This window comes from Nomascus leucogenys, chromosome 17 (assembly GCF_006542625.1).
Source record: "Nomascus leucogenys isolate Asia chromosome 17, Asia_NLE_v1, whole genome shotgun sequence".
Lineage (NCBI taxonomy): Eukaryota > Metazoa > Chordata > Mammalia > Primates > Hylobatidae > Nomascus > Nomascus leucogenys.
In genome coordinates this window covers 89,748,782-89,770,832 of record NC_044397.1, presented here as the reverse complement: position 1 = coordinate 89,770,832, position 22,051 = coordinate 89,748,782, and the positions used below count along the sequence as shown (strand labels likewise).

The 22,051-nt window shown below is 45.0% G+C and overlaps 1 protein-coding gene across 6 annotated transcripts in view; it reads left to right on the top strand.

Annotated features, from left to right (window-relative positions):
- The window catches only part of SAFB (scaffold attachment factor B), a 46,578-nt gene that overhangs the window by 364 nt on the left and 24,163 nt on the right, over positions 1-22,051 (top strand). For 4 of the 6 annotated variants that reach the window (XM_030796287.1, XM_030796285.1, XM_030796286.1 and 1 more), the window contains exons 2-4: positions 2,986-3,070; positions 19,194-19,258; positions 19,340-19,546. In XM_030796287.1, the coding sequence (XP_030652147.1) occupies positions 2,986-3,070; positions 19,194-19,258; positions 19,340-19,546 (357 nt within the window). The other 2 variants (XM_030796288.1, XM_030796289.1) reach the window with 2 other exon arrangements.

Sequence of the window (22,051 nt, the reverse complement as noted above, 5' to 3'; positions counted from 1 at the left end):
GGGCCCCGAGGGCGGGCACAGGGTGGGTCTGGGGTCCTCTTGGCCGCGACGGTGGCTCGCGGGCCCTGGCGTCCGCCCCCGGCCCCGTTCGCGGCCTCCCCGGACCTGGCGCTCTCGCGTCCCCCGGCTCCTCCGAGGCCCCGGCGAGAGTTCCTTGGCCGGCCTGGCCGGGGTTCAAATCCTAACGCCGCATTGGGACCAGGAGAACCAGAAAAACGGCACGCGTGCAGGAGAAACGGTGACGGGTGACATCGTCCACTGAGAGGAGGGTTCTCCCCTCATCTCGTCCCCGCCTCCGTACCTAGAGGGGAGACCCTGAAACCCTCACTTTTTAGGCGAGGGGAAGGGACTTGGCCAAGGTCACACGGCCGAGGACGGGCGGCGTCGGGATTTGAACCCAGGCCCCGAGCCGGCTGCTTGGTTTCCCCAGGGAAGATGCTTTGTGACCCACGGGGGACCGACCAGCCTGAATCCGGGCTGATTTACAGAGGAAACACCCGTAGGACATACTCAAAGGGAAAAATAGAAAAAAACGACCCCAACCTAGTTTTCACGGTTTGCTGGTACTCGCCCGGTGAAGTAACATAGCAGGAAGGAAAAGTGGTCTTGACGGTAGCGAGCCGAAATGTGAAATGAGGGGAGACCTGGGGTGGACTTTAAAACCAGCCTCAGAACTGCCCGGGAGGCGGGCAGAGCCTGGGCTCCCCCAGGTCGGTCAGTCTCTCTGGACTCGGGGACCCTGCCAGCTCTCAGTGGCCTGATCTTGGGCATAGGAGACCTTGAACCCCTTCTGAGTCCTCTTTTCTTTCTTTTTTTTTTTTTTTTTGCTCCTGTAAAAAGAAAAAAAGCAATAGGAGTTTGGTTTGGGGATTAAATAAGGTTGCGTGGAGCAGGCTTGGCGTGCTGCCTGGCGCATGTAAACACTCGGTGTGTGGTTGCCATCACGATTCGCTTCTCCTCTCTATGCCACCACAAGTCCTCATTTGCAGATCGGGGGCTCTAACGCCTACCTTAGGAGATTCAAAGGGATCCCTAGGAAAAGCAGAGTCAAGTAAAAGTTAGCCACCTGCGGTTTCCTTATTCCTGTCGGTTTCTTTCTCTGCCTTTCTTCCACCTGGCTACTCTGGGACCTCTCCCCTGTAGTTGCTCCGCCTGGCCGCCCACCCCCCAGTCCCTGCAGGCAGTGGGGCTGGTGACACATTCCACCATCCTGGCTCCGGAACTACAGAGATCACAGGGCTTTATTATTAATTGGTGATGAGAAGAAGTAGTGATTATTTATTTTTTTTTCCTGATGAAAAACCCTGGGCTCAAGGGTGGATAGTTGTCTCCGCCAGAGTCACATGGGCCTTTTAAAAGCTCAGGCTTGTGTTTCTTTTCACTATGGATTCTCTCTTTACTCAGATAAGGCAAGAAGTCCATTGATCTACATATTTACCCAGAGAAAATGCAGAAAGTGGAGATTGGCGGCTGGTCAGGTGTGGTGCCCTGCCACCAGGGCCTCCCATCAGCTAAGCCAAATTAAGAGGCTTTATCCTTTTTTTCTCCCTGGACGGTCCATAGGCCTGAAAAGCTGCTGTGATCTTCCTGTCAAGCTGGTGACTGAGACTTCCCATCACTCACTGTCATCTCTGAGAGCACAGATTTGTTCCTTTTTCCTTCTCCTTTTCATTTTCTTCAAGATGTCCCAAAACACGAATACCGCCAGCCCGTATCCCTGTCTGCTACTCAGCCAAGCCCGTCTGGAGTTCCTGATCTCATTCTCTTCCCGTTTCTGTCATCCTGTTGGTGTCCCTTTCTTGGTTTATTTTTCCAAGAAGGGCAAAAGAGCAAAAAGGGGAAACAGGACACCTGCCTAGGGCATTGCTTCTCTTCTCCTGGTGGTGTTTCACAATTGCCTGTCCCTGGGAAAAGAGTGAGGGACTTGGTGATTGTGCTTTTCCTTGATCCCAGGAAAGAACTTCAGTCCCTTTTCTGGCTTCTGAGAGGAGAGATTTTTGTTGCTGCTGGTAAAGATGAGGTGTGGAACCCCCAGGCCCTATCTCAATTCAGACTTACCCACCTGGGAAACTTTGAGGCTTCCAAACCTCTGCAAATAAAACACAGTAGATGAAATGATGTAAACAAAACTTGTGCTCATGGGACAGGAGAGTAAAGACTGGAAAAGTTATCAGTAAAACTTAACCTGAAGCTGAATTTCTAGGGATGTCATCGTGATTGTCGTGTTCGGTACTGATGGCTTAGTTGATGCCAGGCACTGTGCTGAGGATGGGCATAGTTGAAGTGAATGACAGTCCTGGGGTGGGAGGCTGGGCGTGCCAAGAAATTCTTATAATTCAATATCCGATGAGGCACAATCACGTAGTGGTTGAGAATGAGGTATTGGAGTCGGTCGTGAATGTACATGATGGGGATCGGATGAGGTCATGCGTGTCGTGACGGGTCTCATGCGTAACACACAGTAGGATCCTAGCCAGTGAGCGTTAGTATTCCATCCACACAGTACTGAGTACAGGCACGGTGTGGAGGGAGTCCCTGGAGGGTTAAAGAGTATTTTGTGAGTAAAGTCAGAAGAAATGGAGAGTGTGCCTTTCCCTTTTTGAGTTCTTCTGGGCTTAGGAAGAAGATGAACCAGATAAGCCTACTGTTTGTTGAGTGCTTCCTTTTCATGGCTAATAGAGTCCTCACAACTGCCTTCCAGGGTAAGTACTATATTATTATTAGCCGCATGTTCCGGAGGAAGAAGCAAAAACTGAGCACCTAAGTAAACCCGCCTGGGACCACCCAGCTAAGAACTGGTGGCGTCAGTTGGTCTCCAGTGTAGAGCGAGATAACAGATGAGTGGATGGGCCACAGGCCCTGGGCGGTGAGGGCGGCAGCAGCTTTTTGATCTTAAAAATACAGTTTCCTTGTCACCTGAAGGCTCTCTGAAAGCAGAATGTGTGCTGGCTTTTTGGATCAACTTTACTTTTCCCTTCTTTTTAGGCAATTGAAGATGAAGGTGGTAATCCTGACGAAATTGAAATTACCTCCGAGGGAAACAAGAAAACATCAAAGAGGTCCAGCAAAGGTATGGAGGATTTCATAAGCAAGTTTCATGTTAAGTGCTTTCTTCAAAACGAATACATTGCTAATGTGCCTCGTTTACTTGTCTGTGTGTTGGACTTGTGAACCACTCTGAACTGGGAGCCTTCAGCTAAGCTTTGCATTTTCTTTCAAGATCTCTCTCTACTGTGTTTTGTTTTCTTGGTATCTGGGAATTCCAACGGAGGATGGAAGGAGTATTTGTCCTTTATTCATTTTCCTCTGTAGATTGTCAGCGGTCCTTAAATAAGGAGTCTTTCGGGAGTCAGTCACAGTGGTGTGTGCCTGTAATCCCAGGCGACTCGGGGCTGTGGTAGGAGGATCACATGAGCCTGGGAGTTCAAGACCAGCCTGGGCAACGTAGCAAAACCCAGCTCTATAAAAAAAACTTTCAAAGGCCATGTGTGGTGGCATGCATCTGTGGTCCCAGCTGCTTGGGAGGCTGAGCCGGGAGGATTACTTGACCCCAGGAGGTTGAGATCAGCTTGGACAACATAGGGAGACCCCCATCTCCACCAAAAAGAAATTAGCCAGGCATGATGGCATGCACCTGTGGTCCCAGCTACTTGGGAGTTTCAGGAGGGGGATCACTTGAGCCCAGGAGCTCAAGCCTGCAATGACCTAACGATTGAATCACTGCACTCCAGCCTGGGTGACAGAGCAAGACCCAGTCTCTTAAAAAAAAAAAAGGCCGGGTGGGGGGCACAGTGGCTCACAGCTGTAATCCCAACACTTTGGGAATGCAAGGCAGGAGAATAGTTTCACTCTAGGAGTTTGAGACCAGCCTGGGCTGCATTTATCCACCGCCAAAAAAAAAAAGTACCTAGGCATCGAGGCATGCCTGTTTTCCCAGCTACTTGGGAGGCTAAGGCGAGAGGATCATTTGAACCCAGGAGTTCAGGGTTGCACTGAGCTATCATGGCACCACTGAACTCCAACATGGAGTCCAAAAAGTGTTTAGGACTGCCTGAGCCTCCTATTTCTTGGACCTGGAGAAAATAACATCCCTTTTAAACAGCACTTGGCCAAAACAGAATTTTCACTTTAACATTTCTTTTAAAAACTGCTTATACAGTAAAAGTCACATTCCACATGACATGACTCTCACCATCTTACCGAAATCTCTCTTGCCCATCCCCCACACCATGTGCTTTAGTCAGGCCCCAAACACATGATTTACTCTCCTGGTTTTCTGTGACTTCCTCCGCCCACCCGTCCCTATCTGTCTGCCTTAGAGACCTAGTTCCTCAAAAGACAACTGATCCATCCCACCAATAGCAACTCGTCTCCTTGGGTCCTCTGTCCCCCTGTGGTAGTTCCTTATACCTTGGTTTAATATTTATGTCATCTTGCCTTCTGTCAAGACCAGATTGATGAGGACTAGGGCTGTGTCTTGTTTGTCTTTCTTTCCCCTTCAATGGTTTAACTTGGTAACACTCAACTATTGGCTTAAGAAAGAATCAGCTGAAGGCAGGGCACCGTGGCTCACACCTGTAATCCCTGTACTTTGGGAGGTTGAGGAGGACTGATCACCTGAGATCAGGAGTTCGAGACCAGCCTGGCCAACATGATGAAATCCCGTCTCTACTAAAAATATAAAAATTAGCTGGGCGTGGTGGCGGGCTCCTGTAATGCCAGCTACTCGGGAGGCTGAGGCAGGAGAATTGCTTGAACCCGGGAGTTGGCGGCTGCAGTGAGCCCAGATCGCACCACTGCACTCCAGCCTAGGAGACAGCAAGACTCCATCCCCCCAAAAAAAAGAATCAGCTGAAGCTGGGCTTGTAGACCGAATGTTCTCTTGGTTCATGTAGAGTTTTTCCTATCTGAAATGCTTGGGACCAGAAGGGTTTCGTTTTTTGGATTTTGTGCGGTATTTTCGTACACATAATGAGATAATCTTGGGATTGGGGCCCAAATCTAAACAAGAAATTTGTTTCTCATATACCTGAAGATAATTTAATACCATATTTTTTATAACTTTGTGCATGAAACAAAGCTTTCACTAATGTTTTGACTGCAACCCACCACACATCAGGTGTGGAATTTTCTACTTGTGGCAAAAATATGTCAGTGCTCAGAAAATTTCAGAGTTTCAGATAGGGTTGCCCAACGTGTAATTGAAGGCCTGGTTCTCAGGGCCCAAAACTAAATGAGATAATAACTAATACTTGGTGGTGAAGTATTGGGCTTAAATATCTGAGAGTCAGGCCCCAGTGTCAGCCACAGTGTTTGGGGTAAGTGCTGGGAGAACAGCAGAATGAAGTCACTTCTGTGGCTCATGATACATTGCGTGTTTTTGCCTTTACTCAAGTAAACTTCTGCCAAGGCAAAAAGTCCTGGAAAACCAATGGAGAAAGAAATCATAAAAGCAAAAAACAGAGCCTGTGGATCTCCTTTTTTGTTTTCCTTTTTCTTCTGAAAAAAGCAAATACTTGTACTACAGGCTTTTATTGCGTTTTTGTTTTGTTTTTGAGATGGGTTCTCACTCTGTCACTCAGATGGAGGGTAGTAGCGCAGTCATAGTTCACTGCAGCCTCGAACTCCTGGCCTCAAGCAGTGCTTTCACTTCAGCCCCTCAAAGTGTTTAGATTTCAGGTGTGAGCCACTGCACCCGGCAGGTTTTAAAATACATGCATGGGAGTAAAAAGCAGAAGTTCCTTCACAGTCAGGGGACAGCCCACTACTAAAAGTTAGGTATACTTCTCCAGACTGTGTGTGTATGTACAATGTTTAAAAGTAAACTTAGGCCTGGATTACAGAGCAAGACCCTGTGTCTAGAAAAACAAAAAGTTAAATAAAAGTCAATGAGCCGGGCATGGTGGCACACACCTGTAGTCTCAGCTACTAGGGAGGCCAAGGTGGGAGGATTGCTTAAGCCCAAGAGGTCAAGGCTGCGGTGAGCTGTGAGTGTGCTTCTACATGCCAGCTTGGGCACGGGGGAGGGGGGACAGTAAATATATAGGTATGTGCACACACCTGTATGCATATATTTTTTTCATTAAAAAACCCGTGATCTTGCTATACAAAATCTCGTTTTTTAACAGGCTAATAATCTTCTGTGTGAATAAATATACCACATTGTAGCCCATCAGTCTTTTTATTACTAGACATTTGGAGATTTTTGTTTCCAATTATCACTCGGTACTTCCAATGTTCAGTGTTTGCATGAACCAGAGATAAATAACTTTGTGTGGTCAAAGTAATGTGATTTTTGATAACTTAGTGAAAGGAGAATTCTAGACTCCAAGGATATGGCCTTTTATTTTCACATAGCTAGTTTACAAATAGCTGTCCCGGCCAAGCTCAGTGGCTCATGCCTGTAATCCTAGCACCTTGGGAGGCTGAGGTGGGCGGATCAAAAGATCAGCTTGGCCAACATGGCGAAACCCCATGTCTACTAAAAATACAGAAATTTGCCAGGTGTGGTGGTGGGCGCCTGTAATCCCAGCTACTCAGGTGGCTAAGGCAAGAAGATAGCTTGAACCTGGGAGGCTGAGGTTGCATTGAGCCAAGATAGTGCTACTGCGCTCCAGCCTGGGCGACAGAGTGAGGCTGTCTCAAAAAAAAAAAAGCTGTCCCAACAGATTGTACCCTACCAACAGTGGGTGAGAGTGCCTATTTCACTAAACTCAACATCAAACTTACCTTGTTTGCCTGTTACCTTGTTGCCTGTTATATAGAAGAAAAGTATTTCATTGTATTTATCTGCATTTTTCTGCAGGTGAGATTTTCGTTTGCATTTCTTCACAGATTGTATTGCTTCTGATAATTGGACATTTGTGTTGTCTGAATGGCCTTTTCATGCCCTTTGCTGATTTCTGTGCTGGGTTGTTTGTCTTATTGAGTTATAAGGACTCATATAAAATGTTTCCATTGTTTTAATCTGTCATTTGATTCGACTTGTGGTATTTTGATCACTAGGCTTCTAGATATTATGTTGTGCTTTAAAAGAACTTCTTAAGCCGGGCGCGGTGGCTCATGCTTGTAATCCCAGCACTTTGGGAGGCCGAGGCAAGTGGATCACAAGGTCAGGAGATCGAGACCACAGTGAAACCCCGTCTCTACTAAAAATGCAAAAAAAATTAGCCGGGCGTGGTGGTGGGCGCCTGTAGTCCCAGCTACTCGGAGAGGCTGAGGCAGGAGAATGGCGTGACCACAGGAGGCAGAGCTTGCAGTGAGCCAAGATTGCGCCACTGCACTCCAGCCTGGGTGCCTGGGTGACAGAGCGAGACTCCGTCTCAAAAATAAATAAATAAAAGAACTTCTTTGCTTTTAAATTATAAAAAATATGACTGTAAGGCCAGGTGCGGTGGCACACGCCCGTAATCCCACGAGGCAGGTGGATAACCTGAGGTCAGGAATTCAACACCAGCCTGGCCAACATGGTGAAACCCCGTCTCTACTAAAAATACAAAAATTATCTGGGTGTGGTGGCGGGCGCCTGTAATCCTAGCTACTTGGGAGGCTGAGGCAGGAAAACCGCTTGAACCTAGGAAGCAGAGGTTGCAGTGAGCCGAGATCACGCCACTGCACTCCAGCCTGGGCGACGAGTAAAACTCCGTCTAAAAAAAATAAAAATAAAAAAAATAAAAAAACTATATAACTATGTTATATAGAGAAAGAATAATATTTATGGTTTTATTTTTACATTTTACATTTGGAGGTTTAATTCATTTAGAATGTATTTTGCATGTGATGTGAGGTAGGTAGGGATCAGAATATGAAACATTTAGGCTGGGCATGGTGGCTCACACCTGTAATCCCAGCATTTTGGGAGGCTGAGGTGGGCAGATCACCTGAGGTCAGGAGTTCGAGACCAGCCTGGCCAACATGGTGAAACCCCATCTACTAAAAATACAAAAATTAGCTGGGCATGGTGGCAGATGCCTGTAATCCCAGCTACTCGGGAGACTGAGGCAGGAGAATCGCTTGATACTGAGGCAGGAGAATTGCTTGAGCCTGAGAGGCGGAGGTTGCAGGAGCTGAGATCATGCCGCTGCACTCCAGCCTGGGCAACAGTGCAAGACTGTCTCAAAAAAAAAAGAAAAGAAACATTTATCATCAGAAAGATTACTTCTGCCCCTCCCAGTGTGTCTCCCCTCCCCGCCCCTGCAAAAATAAAAGTCGCTGTTGTGATTACTTTCACCAAATATTAGTTTTACCCATTCTAGAACTTCATGTAAAATGGAGCCATGCAGTACTAGCTCTTTTGTGTCTCATTTGTTGTTTTGTTTTGCTTCTTGTAATCAGTTTTATTCTAGAAATTTACAGTACATTTTGATATCTGATAGGGCAGATCTGTAAGTTTTCTTGAATTATTTTCAACTACTTTATCAGTGGGTTTTATCAAGATTTTAACTGAAAATAGGGACCGCTGTAACGTAAGAATTCAAAATGCTTTAAAATTCCAGAAAGCATATCTCAAGTAATCTCAGTACTCCTCCTATTGCTTGGACTTGGAGAAAATAACATCCCTTTTAAACAGCACTTGGCCAAAACAGAATTGTCACTTTAACATTTCTTTTAAAAACTGCTTATACAGTAAAAGTCACATTCCACATGACATGACTCTCACCATCTTAGCAGACTCTTGAAATAATTATCACAGGCTGTGCGAGATGGCTCTCGTCTGTAAGCCCAACAATTTGGGACACCGAGGGAGAAGGATCACTTGAGCCCAGGAGTTGGAGAGCAGCCTGGGTGACATAGTGAGACCCCCATCTCTCCAAAAAATTAGAAAAATTAGTCAGATGTGATGACATGCATCTGTAGTCCCAGCTACTCAGGAGACTGAGGTGGGAGGATCGCGTGAGTCCAGGAATTTGAGGTTGCAGTGAACCATGATTGGGCTGTGATTGCTCTCCAACCTGGTAACAGGGTAAGACCCTGTCTCGAAAAAATAAAATAATTACCAGGAAACTAAATTTATTTGTAGTGTCATCACAAAGTACAAATTAGTAGGATGTTTTATGTGTTTGAGAATGTTTTGTAACTGGTGATGCAAAGTTGGCCTGTTTGCTTGGTTAAGTATTACCCAATCCTGTGCTGCTGGCTTGTTTTGTTTAGTTTTTGTTCATTTTGGCAATTTCATACTTAAGTTGCAAGAATAATGCAAGGAATTCCCATATACCCTTTACCCAGAGTCCCCAAATATTGCCATCTGACATTTGCCTTGTCCTTTTCTCTCCTTGTATGTATATTTTTACTACGCCGCTAGGTAAGTTGCAGGGCGCATATGCCCCTTTGCCCTACATACTGCGGTAGAGCAAGGATATTACCTAACTGTAGATGTCCAGATCAGGAAATTAACATTGATACAATACTGCCATCTCCTCTTAGTCCTCATTTAGATTCAGTAGTTTGTTCCGATAATATTCTCTATAACTCAGGCAAAAAATGTCCAGAGTCACACGTTGAATCAGGTTGTCATGTTTCCTTAGTTTTCTTTAATCTTGAACACTTACACGTATTTTGTAGCTTGTTTTTCTATTTGAATTGTTTTGGGTTCTCCCCGCCCCATAATAAGGATCAAGTTATACGCTTGTCAGAAATACACCAGACATGTTGTATTCCTGTTTTTTGTTTTGTTTTGGTTTGAAACTGGGTCTTGTCGTGTTGCCCAGGCCAGAGTGCAGTGGTGCAATCGTAGGTCACTGCAACCCTGAATTTCTGTGCTCAAGCGATCCTCCCACCTTGGCCTTCCAAAGAGTTGGGATTACAGACATGAGCCACCACGCCCCGCCTATATTGTCATCAGAGTATACTATCCAGAGGCACATGTTGTCAGTTTGAACCATTACTGGCCATGTTAGCTGACTTGAAATGCTATTGGCCAGGTTTCTCCACTGGTAAGTTACTGTCTTCCTTTTCACAGTTACATTTGTGGGGAAGATACTCTGAGACTTTGTAAATATCCTGCTCATCCTCCATTAGTTTCAGCAACCACCAGTTCCTGTCTATTCATTTATTCTGCTGGTTGCCAAATGGTGATTTTTTAAATTTTGTTATTGTTTGTTTATTACTTGGTTTACTGCCATAAGGAATAGCTTGCCTTTCACCCTAATTTATCTGTGTGAACTTAGATTATTTTATTCCATAGGTTGAAAGCCTTTATGCTTATTTACTACAATGTGCAAAACGTTCTATTGGGAACCCTGTCAGACAGGCTCCCCTGTCATTTCCACATGTTCATGCCATTCTTTGGACACTTTTTTACCTTCTGGAATGGCAGGGTACTTGAGTCTCATCTTATGCTTTTCCTGCCTTTTCCCCAGAATCAGCCATTTTTTCCAGTTGCCCTGGGCCCTTTTGAGGAGAGCTATTAGGAACCAGGGTCTAGGGCCGGGCACGGTGGCTCACGCCTGTAACCCCAGCACTTTGGGAGGCCGAGGCAGGCGGATCACGAGGTCAGGAGATCGAGACCATCCTGGCTAACACAGTGAAACCCCATCTCTACTAAACATACAAAAAATTAGCCAGGCGTGGTGGCGGGCGCCTATAGTCCCAGCTACTCAGGAGGCTGAGGCAGGAGAATGGCGTGAAGCCGGGAGGCAGAGCTTGCAGTAAGCCGAGATTGCGCCACTGCACTCCAGCCTGGGCGACAGAGCGAGACTCCGTCTCAAAAAAAAGAAAAAAAAAAAAAGAAACCAGGGTCTTGGAACTTAGATGTACTTTTGTTACTAGGATGTCAACTCCTGGGCCAGTGCTTGGTTTGTGAGATCTACTGGGCTGATTGTACCTCAGGAAATTAAGTACTGTTAAAGCAATCTGAAGCAAGCCAAAGACAACTTAAGAAAGGTGACAAAGCCCTCGTGAAAAGTTTGCCAAACTTGCTAGCTGGTTACAATTGTTAATCACTTCTCCAGGATTTTTTAGGTGACAGTTACATCATTAGTGAATCAAAGAATTAAGCATGTTGCCAGATTGACATTGAAATGTACAGAACATTCTTAAATAGTAAATACGATTAATAGGAAATTTTCAAGTCCTGCGAAATCACTAATTGGAGAAAAATTTCCTAGATGTGATGACTTTTTATCAGAGAAAATTTTCCTAGATATGATGACTTTTTATCAAAAAATTGTCAATTTTCTCCAGAGTAACCCGAAAGGAAATTTTATAATGTGTTCCGTAATAGTCTAAAAAGAAAATGCACAAGAATAACTAAAATTCTTGGGGGGAAATACAGGGATTTCCTCTAATTTTGATGATAGGATATTGCAAACAATAGAAAGTTTGAGGGTTTGTTCGTTTGATGGTGGGGGAAAGCTCTAATCTTACCTCTTCTTGTGTAAAATAGAAATTCCAGCTAGTTTAGTGCTTTTTATAATATAGTAATAAGAAAGACCTGAAGTAAGAATAAAACTGAGAAACAACAAAGAGAAATTTGGCTACATAAAAGTTTTAAGCCTCTGTTAAGAAAGATACCCATAAGGTATGCAATAGTCTGAGAGAAAATATTATAGCACAGAATAAGGAAGAGACTAATATCCAGAAAGCATTGGATGTTCTGACAAATCAGTAAGGGAAACAGGCAACCCAGTCAACAAGGAGCAGAGACTATGAACAGGCAATTCACAGATAAATGAAAAAGCAGATGTGGCCTAGAGACCAAAAGATTCCCTTGCTGGTAATTGGAGAATAGCAAATTTTGAAATGACATAAGATTTTTGCCTATCAAACTGGTAAAAATTTACACAATTCTGCAAGCTGCGGTGACTCACACCTGTAATCCCAGCACTTTGGGAGGCTGAGGTGGGCGGGTCACTTGAGGTAAATAAAGAGTTTGAGACCAGCCTGGCCAACATGGAGAAACCTCGTCTCTACAAAAAAAAAAAAAAACAAAATTAGCTGGGCATGGTGGCGCGTACCAGTAATCCCAGCTACTCGGGAGGCTGAGGCAGGAGAATCGCTTGAACCCAGGAGGCGGAGGTTCTAGTGAGCCGAGATCACGCCATTGCACTCCAGCCTGGGCAACAAGAGCGAAACTCCATCTCAAAAAAAAAATTTTTTTACACAGTTCCTGTTCTCCCACATGGGCAAGGGTAATGGGGAAGGTGTAGGTGTTGGAGACAATAAATTGCTACAGCCTTTTTGAGAAGGCAGCTAATGTGGGGAACTGCCGTAGCACGGAGTCAAAGATGGGGGTGGATCAATATGCAGTACATAAAAATGTCCAAGGCGGCCGGGCGTGGTGGCTTATGCCTGTAATCCCAGCACTTTGGGAGGCCAAGGCAGGCGGATCACCTGAGGTCGGGAGTTCGAGACCAGCCTGACCAATATGGAGAAACCCTGTCTCTATTAAAAATACAAAATTAGCTGGGCATGGTGGTGCATGCCAGTAATCCTAGCTACTTGGGAGGCTGAGGCAGGAGAAGCCCTTGAACCCGGGAGGCGGAGGTTGCGGTGAGCTGAGATCGTGTCATTGCACTCCAGCCTGGGCAACAAGAGTGAACTCCGTCTCAAAAAAAAAAAAAAGTCCAAGGCCTGTTAGTTTCTGTAACTTGTGTCATTGCTCACTAAGATTTCATCTCATCACAAGCTTATTTCCATATGTATCATATAATGTATATAGACCCAAGACGATGTCTTGAAGCACCACCAAGCTGGGAACGTTGGTAACCTCTTAAGAGGACAGTAGGGAAAAGGGAAGGTATTATAGCTTTATACTTCCTATACTTGGGAGGATGAATCTTCTGTTACTGCAGTAAAGTTTAATGGGTATATTTGCATAATTAGGGAAGTGTGTTTGTGTAATCAAATCAAAAAGTAATAAACCACCCACATGTGGCCCTGGGTACTATGGGAGCATCCCAGCAGAAGTCCAGGGCAGCAGAGTCAGCGGTGAGATTGGACAGTCTCTGAGGCAGAAGCTTAACAGAAGGGAAGAGATGGAATCCCAGGCAGGGAGCTACGAGCAGGCGATAGAGGCGACGACGGTCATGCCCATAGCTGAGACCACGAACTAGGGTGAAGAGCTCGGGTAGAAGGATTCGAAGGGCACATTGGCCATGATACTAAAGACAAATCAATGGCTCTTTAGTTTTTGCCAGAGAGTTATACTTTTCCCATTTGCATTCATTTTTGGTTTTTTTAGATGTTGTTTTTCTTCTCTGGAGAATACTGTCTTTCCTCAAGTAGTGATGATTAATAAACATTCCAGTCAGGGATGTGCTTTATATGTTGAAGATTAAACATTTTGAAGATTGCATGTTCTCTCGACATTTCCAGTCACTTTTTACCTCGGGGGAGTTTTCCCCTGAGAAGGATTTGGCTGCAGTGTACCTGTACATACTGCTTGGGAGAAAAATGGTCATCGAAGTGGAAAACCCTGATTCTGTTTGATGAAAATCTAGTACCCCTCCTGAGAAAGAGAGAACACAGTATGAAGGGCAGCAAGTTTCTGATAAGTTAGTAGATTTTTCCTATTATCTGGAATAGGATTGGACAGAAACCAATGTACGTATCGTAGAATGGTAGCAACTTTATCAAATATAATCATTCTGTGGCAATGCTCTGATATCTCTTCCCAGCATGTTTACAGAGACCACTGGGTTGAGTTCCAGCTGTTTTATAGACCTCGAGGCATGTTTTGCCAAAGAAATAATGGTATAAAATGGAGATGGATTTCCCAGCCAGCTGACCAAAACATCATGTATTGAATTCTGTTATTAGTTTGATAGTCCCCTATCTTTGTAAATAAGGTAATTCTAAAAATGCGAATGAAATTAGAATATTAAACCTCAATTACAGTACAAATAATTAGGTTTGGAATTTGTGTCTTTGGCTTTTCTTTTTTTCTCCCCCCAGGATGTTACATATTTATCCAGTTACAAGAATAGTTTCTAGTATAGACAAATTAATGTCTTGTTCACTTTTTTTTTTTTTCTTTGAGACAGGGTCTGACTCTGTCACCCAGGCTGAGTGCAGTGGCACAATCTTGGCTCACTGCAACCTCCGCCTCCTGGGTTCAAGTGATTTTCCTGTCTCAGCCTCCCGAGTAGCTGGAATTACAGGTGCCTGACACCACGCCTGGCTAATTTTTATATTTTTAGTAGAGACAGGGTCTCACCATGTTGGCCAGGCTGGTCTCAAGCTCCTGACCTCAAGTGATCCACCCACCTTGGCCTCCCAAAGTGCTGGGATTATAGGTGTGAGCCACGGCACCAGACCTTGTTTCCTTAATACTGCTTGAAACAACACTTAGCCTTAAAAAATTTGATTTTCGGCCGGACGTGGTGGCTCATGCCTGTAATCCCAGCACTTCAGGAGGCCAAGGCGGGTGGATCACAAGGTCAGGAGATCGAGACCATCCTGGCTAACACGGTGAAACCCCGTCTCTACTAAAAATACAAAAAATAAGCCGGGCGTGATGGCGGGCGCCTGTAGTCCCAGCTGCTTGGGAGGCTGAGGCAGGAGAATGGCATGAACCCGGGAGGCGGAGCTTGTAGTGAGCTGAGATCGCGCCACTGCACTCCAGCCTGGGCAACAGAGTGAGACTCCTTCTCAAAAAAAAAAAAAAAAAAAAAATTGATTTTCAGGCTGGATATGGTGACTTGTGCCTGTAATCCCAGCACTTTGAGAGGCCCAAGCAGGAGACTCACTTGAGAGCCTAGGAGTTCAAGACCAGCCTGGGCAACATAGTGAGACCCCACTGCTACACAAAATACAAATATTAGCCAAGCATGGTGGCATGTGCCTGTAGTCCCAGCCATTTGGGAGACAGGTGGGAGGATCCCTTGATGCTGGGAGGCAGAGGCTGCAGTGAGCCAAGACATGCCACTGCACTCCAGCCTTGGTGACGGGATCAGACCCTGTCTCCAAAAAAAAAAAAGAGACTATTCTTCACATTGGGAAAGAGGCCTGGCAGGAAGTAGTTTTCCCAAGGTTGTGTGTTTGATCAACTTTTCTCCCATGTTCTTCAAAAAGCTGAGCACCGCCTTCTATGAGGAATGCTAGGAAGCTATGCTGGCAGTAGCTCTAAAACACGAAATGATGCTACCTTATGCCTTGCCTTTGAGATGTGGTCTTCCAGAGTCTATTTCATGGATTTCATCCATGTGATTTTATTCTTCACATGGAAGATAGTCAAAGAGTTTAATTTGAGCACGCCTATTCTTGACACCAGAAATTTCATTTTTGCCATGCCTAATGACTTCCATCTTTGCTTCAGTTCTGTTATTTCTGGTATCATCGTTTACATTTTTCTATTCTCTATTCATTTTATCATTTGTATGAAAAAGCAAATGACTATATAAATACTGCTGTTTGGATGAAGGTGCCAGCATGCCTGCCCCTGTGAACTGTTGCAAATGTTATAAATCATCAATTAGTAAGAAAAATTGGGAGGCTGCGCAAGGGGAGTTGGGGAAATGACTTCCCTGTTCTTAGCATTGTTGGCTGACAGGAGAAATATGAACCTAAGAAGTTATGCAGCCTCTTGATGTTTTTCACATTTTTTTAAATTACCAAACTCTTTTTATTTTATTTATTTTGAGATAGAATCTGTCTCTGTCACCCACACCAGAGTGCAGTGGCACAATCTCATCTCACTGCAACCTCCGCCTCCTGGGTTCAAGCGATTTTCCTGCCTCAACCCCCCCGAGTAGCTGGGATTACAGGCACTTGCCACCATGTCCTTCTAATTTTTGTATTTTTAGTAGAGATGGGGTTTCACCATGTTGGCCAGGCTGGTCTCAAACTCCTAACCTCAGGTGACCCGCCCACCTCGACCTCCCAAAGTGCTGAGATTACAGGTGTGAGCCACCACGCCCAGCCTAAAATTACTAAACTCTTGAAGAAAAACCTGGAGTTAAGCCATACCTTCCAATCGTCTTTTAGTTTCTTTTTTTTTTTTTTTTTTTGAGACGGAGTCTCGCTCTTTCACCCAGGCTGGAGTGCAGTGGCGTGATCTCGGCTCATTGCAGGCTTCGCCCCCCAGGGTTCACGCCATTCTCCTGCCTCAGCCTCCCGCGTAGCTGGGACTACAGGCGCCCGCCACCTCGCCCGGCTAATTTTTTGTATTTTTAGTAGAGACGGGGTTTCGCCGTGTTAGCCAGGATGGTCTCCATCTCCTGACCTCGTGATCCGCCCGCCTCGGCCTCCCAAAGTGCTGGGATTACAGGCGTGAGCCACTGCGCCCGGCCAGTTTCTTGTTTTTATAGTTAATCTTAGTCTTTTTCTTTTTCTTTTTTTTTTTTTTTTTTTTTTTTTTTTTTTTTAAGACAGTCTGTCTTGCTCTGTCACCCAGGCCGGAGTGCAATAGTGTGTTCTTGCTTCATTGCCATCTCCACTTCCCGAGTTCAAGCAGTTCTTCTGCCTCAACCTCCCAAGCTGGGATTACAGGCGCCTGCCACCACGCCCAGCTAATTTTTTTGTATTTTTAGTAGAGATGGGGTTTTGCCACGTTGGCCAGGCTGTTATCAAACTCTTCTCTTGACCTCAGATGATCCACCCGCCTTGGCCTCCTAAAGTGCTGGGATTATAGGCATGAGCCACCACGCCCGGCAAGTATTTTCTATTTAGAAAAACATGATAATGCTACATATCTAAAACTGGAACAAGAATAACAGATCAGTGGAAGAGAATGGAAAGAAGTAATCCCAGACATAAATACAAATATAATACTGAGGAAGCCAACATTTCAAATTGGTCAGGGGCAAGTACTATTTAGTCAGTGGTGCTGGGAAATCAGTTTCCAAATGGGACAACTATTGGGAAAATAGCCTCAATCAACATGAAACTGAGAGAATAAATGTTTAAAACTTCAAAAGAACTAAATACAGGTGTATATTATTTAGCCTTCAGTATGGAGGAGGACATCCAAGCATGAAGGTATAAACCATTTACATTTTAAAAACAATTAATAGCTTGGCCACATAAGAGTGAAATGGGCCAGGGCGCGGTGGCTCACGCCTGTGATCCCAGTACTTTGGGAGGCTGAGGCGGGTGGATCACCTGAGGTCAGGAGTTTGAGACCAGCCTGGCCAACATGGTGAAACCCCTTCTCTACTAAAAATACAAAAATTAACTGGGTGTGGTGGCAGGTGCCTGTAATCCCAGCTACTCAGGCAGCTGAGGCAGGAGAATCACTTGAACCCAGGAGGCAGAGGTTGCATTGAGCTGAGATCAGGCCACTGCACTCCAGCCTGGGTGACAGAGCAAGACTCTGTCCCAAAAAAAAAAAAGTGAAGTGTACTCAAAACCTGTAAACAAAATTAAAAAACTGGTAAAGAACTGGGAAAATATGTTTTGTACATACGATATATAAACTTCAAATGATGGGGGATGGAGCCGAAGTTTTTTTGTTGTTGTTGGTTTTTTTGTTTTGTTTTTTGTTTTTTTGTTTTTTTGTTTTTTTTTTTTGAGACGGAGTTTTGCTCTTGTTGCCCAGGCTGGAGTGCAACGGCACGATCTCGGCTCACCACAACCTCTGCCCCCTGGGTTCAAGCAATTCTCCTGCCTCAGCCTCCCAAGTAGCTGGGATTACAGTCATGCACCACCACACCTGGCTAATTTTGTATTTTTCTTTTTTTAGTAGAGACAGGGTTTCTCCATGTTGGTCAGGCTAGTCCCGAACTCCTGACCTCAGGTGATCTGCCTGCCTCGGCCTCCCAAGTGCTGGGATTACTTGGGTGGCGTGAGCCACCGCGCCCAGCCAGAGCCGAAGTTTTTAAATAGTGGGGTATAAGTCAGAAATTTTTAGAAAAGTACAGGTGATCAACAACAAAAAGCAAATGACTCAAAGCAATTTGAGTAGTCAGGAGATAAATTCGTGTTAAAACAGTATTCCTTTTTTTACCTAGCATATTGCCAAAGATAAAGAAAAATAGCAAATTTTTAATAGAGATTCAAGAAAAAAAATTTTTTTTTTTTTTTCTGGAGACGGAGTCTCGCTCTGTTGCCAGACTGGAGTGCAGTGGCATGATCTTGGCTTACTGCAACCTCTGCCTCCCGAGTTCAAGTGATTCTTCTGCCTCAGCCTCCTGAGTGGCTGGGATTACAAGTGCATGAGATTGGCACTTTTTAATTCGCTGTTGATAGAAATGTATAAGTTAAAAAAAAAAACCTGCCTCTGCAATTTTGTTTTGTTTTGTTTTGTTTTGTTTGTTTTGTTTTTGAGACAAGAGTCTTCTTGCTCTGTCACCCAGGCTGGAGTGCAGTGGCATGATCTCAGCTCACTGCAACCTAAACCTCCAGAGTTCAAGCGATTCTCCTGTCTCCGCCTCCTGAGTAACTGAGATTACTGGCATCCGCCACCACAACCAGCTAGCTTTTTGTATTTTTAGTTGAGACAGGGTTTCGTCAGGTTGGCCAGGCTGGTCTCAAACTCCTGACCTCAAGTGATCTACCTGTCTCCGGCCTCCCATTGTGCTGGAATTACAGGCATGAGCCACTGTGCCCCGCCCCTCTGGAGTATCTTGATAGTATGTAGGTTTTTTGTTTTTCTTTCTTTTTTTTTTTTTAAACCGAGTTTCACTCTTGTTGCCCAGGCTGGAGTGCAGTGGCGCAGTCTCGGCTCAGTGCAACCTCCGCCTCCTGGGTTCAAGTGATTGTCCTGTATTTTTAGTAGAGAGGGAGTTTCACCATGTTTTCCAGGCTGGTCTTGAACTCCTGACCTCAAGTGATCCGCCCACCTCGGCCTCCCAAAGTGCTGGGATTACAGGCGTGAGCCATCGCACCCAGTCCTTCTTTTTTCTTTTTAAGCATTAAAAATATGCATACTCGGGCGTGCGCAGTTTCTGTGGGAAAACATGTTCCTTAACTAAAAGGCAGCACATTTGCAACAAATACTTTTTCCCTCAAACAAGGACACTTGGGATAGGAAGAAGGGCAGAGCTGAGGACAGGTCTGATCCTGTTCAACTTTACTAAGAACCTGTTTTCTGCACTTCTACTTCCACAGCTCAGACAAGAACAGAACCTCTTCTGCTTGGGGTTGGGGCAGGGCTGTCTTGTCCGGAATGCCTCATTCCTGGATTAGGAAGTGTCCCTAAGTAGTGAAGTGTCTCAGATGTTTATGAAGTGACCACTTCCGTAGTGCTCAGGGCATTGTTGCTTCTGTAATGTGCGTATCATTTGATCTCATGCTGTAAATGATTCTGTCTTCAGGGCGCAAACCAGAAGAAGAGGGTGTGGAAGATAACGGGCTGGAGGAAAACTCTGGGGATGGACAGGTATGTGCAGCCTTGCGAGTGAGTAGCGTGGTGGATGGACCAGTGGCCGTCACATGATGGTTTGGTCTGGTTGTGTCACAGGAGGATGTTGAGACCAGTCTGGAGAACTTGCAGGACATCGACATCATGGATATCAGTGTGTTGGATGAAGCAGAAATTGATAATGGAAGCGTTGCAGATTGTGTCGAAGACGATGATGCTGATAACCTCCAGGAGTCCCTGTCGGATAGTAGAGAGCTAGTCGAGGGGGAAATGAAAGAGCTTCCGGAGCAGCTTCAGGAACATGCTGTAGGTAACCGGCAATGTCTCTAGAATGTGCCCTGAATGTATCAGTTCCACAATTAAAATAGGTGATCAGTTTCATATTGGGAAGTAAGTTGTTCTGTAATGCCAGTTCAGTAGAATAAGGGTCAATTGGTTCAGATGATTCTGAACCAATTTGTTTTGTTGAAAAGTGATGTCTTATAACATTCAACGTACTTGCCATCCATTTGCGGCATACAGTATGAGACATTTTGAGGACAACCATTCAGACCTTTCCTGTTGCAGGACTTGATCTGTGGTGTTACGGCCTAGGTACCTTGAAAGCATTGGACTAGGAAGAGGTTAGAAGTTGGTGTTTTCCTGTTAAGAAGCAATTGTTGAGCTGGGGCCTTGATGCACTCCTGTAATCCGGTGACTCAGAAAGCTGAGGCAGAAGGAGCAGCCCAGGAGTTCAAGGCTGTACTAAGCTATGATTGTGCAATTGAACTGCAGCCTGGGTGGCAGAGTCTGACAGAACCCTATCTCTTGTTTAAAAAAAAAAAAAACACAGCCAATTGCTACCTATCTTAAGAGTTAACCTCAAATATTAACCTGGATATTGTTTTTAAACCTAAACTTTTCCTGTTAGAAACATATCAAATGAATAGTAAGATTATAGTGGGTAGTATTTCCTGAATACTACCTACCGGGCATTGGTATTATGCCCTTTCTTTCTTTCTTTTTTTTTTTTTTTTTGAGACAGAGTTTTGCTGTTGTTGCCCAGGCTGGAGTACAGTGGCGCGATCTCTGCCCACTGCAACCTCTGCCCCCTGGGTTCAAGTGATTCTCCTCCCTCGGCCTCCCAAGTGAGTAGCTGGGATTATAGGCGCCCACCACCAAGCCCGACTAATTTTCTTGTATCTTTAGTAGAGACGGTTTTCACCATGTTGGCCAGGCTGGTTTTGAACTCTTGGCCTCAGGTGATCCGCCTGCCTCAGACTCCCAAAGTGCTGAGATTATATGTGTGAGCCACTGCGCCCAGCATGTGCCCTTTAATTCTTTTAATAGCAACATGAGATGCTGTTTTCCTCATTTTCAGTTGAGGAAATTGGGAAGGTAAGAACTAAAAAATATCTCCAGATGACACACAGCTCATAACAGAATAAGAACTAAGGTCAGGCTAATTCCAGAGGCCATGTACTTAACTTACGTACGATGTTGTCTTGGTGCCATTAATTTGATATTAATTTCATTTACCTGATGATTAATGTTTGTCAGACAGAAAAAGTGATGCATATGAGAAGCCGTGGGGCATCTCTGTGGGGCCCTTTCTGTGTTGGCTCGTGGGAGGCCCTGTTCTTGTCCTGGTCCTCAGGTCTTCTGCAGTGAGCGCTTCTCAAGCAATCTTGGTGGACAGAAGCCTTGTTTTATGCCAGTCAATCCACTTCTGCATTTCTTCAGAATGCTTTTGCATTTCCTCTTGGAACTGATTCCAAGTATCCTTAGAGGTAGCAGATTATCATATTTGAATGGAGGATTTGAGTCTGAGAAGTGGCTGAGAGTTACTCTGATACAAATAGGGTGTGCAATTTTTGGTGAGTCCCATTCATCAGCTTCTAAAAAGGAGTAGCAGAAACACTTGCACAGCAGCAGGAGTTACTTACCCTTCCTGAATGGCTGCATCTTCTTAAGGCTGTTTTTTTTTTCCCTCCTAAGTAGAAAATAATACATTCTGTAACAAAAGCTGGAAACATCCTAAATGCTTGGAAGCAGTATAGTTTTAAGAGTTGAGGCCAGGTGCGGTGGCTTGGCTGGGCACGGTGGCTCACTCCTGTAATCCCAACTACTCAGGAGGCTGAGGCAGGAGAATCACTTGAACCAGGGAGGCGGAGGTTGCAGTGAGCCACGATTGTGCCACTGCACTCCAGCCTGGGCGGCAGAGTGAGACTCAAAAAAAAAAAAAAAAAAAAGAGTTCAGAGGTAGATTCTGGAGATGGATCAATTTCTGTGTGTCCCTGGACAAACTCCTTAACCTCTGCTCCTCACTTGCAAGAGGTTTTCGGAAGATTCAATGGATGGATGTTTATCATACACTTAAAGCAGAAGTCGTCAAGTTGGCTGTCACCTGGGGTTTTTTTGTTTTGGGGTTTTTTTGTTCGTTTGTTTTGCTTTTATTCAAGACAGGGTCTCATTGTGTAAATGAAGTTTTCTGAGAACACAACCACACCTATTGATACTGTTGTCTATGGCTGCTTTTGTGCTTTAGTGTTAGAGAGGAGTCCTGACTCATCTGTTCTGCAATTCCTGAAGAATTTACTATGCAGCTCCAACAAAGTGTTTCCCTGGCCTAGTGCAATGCCTAGCATCTAGAAAGCACCACAGAGTTATTATGAAGTGTACCACCATGAATACAGTTCTTACTGCTGTGTAACCATCAAAATGAACTAAGCACATCTGTGTGAACTCAAACGATCTCCAAAAGAGAAGTGACGCTTGGGGAGGGTTCAGAATGATGTGCTGCCCCTCATGCAGATGTCGAAGGGGAGATGG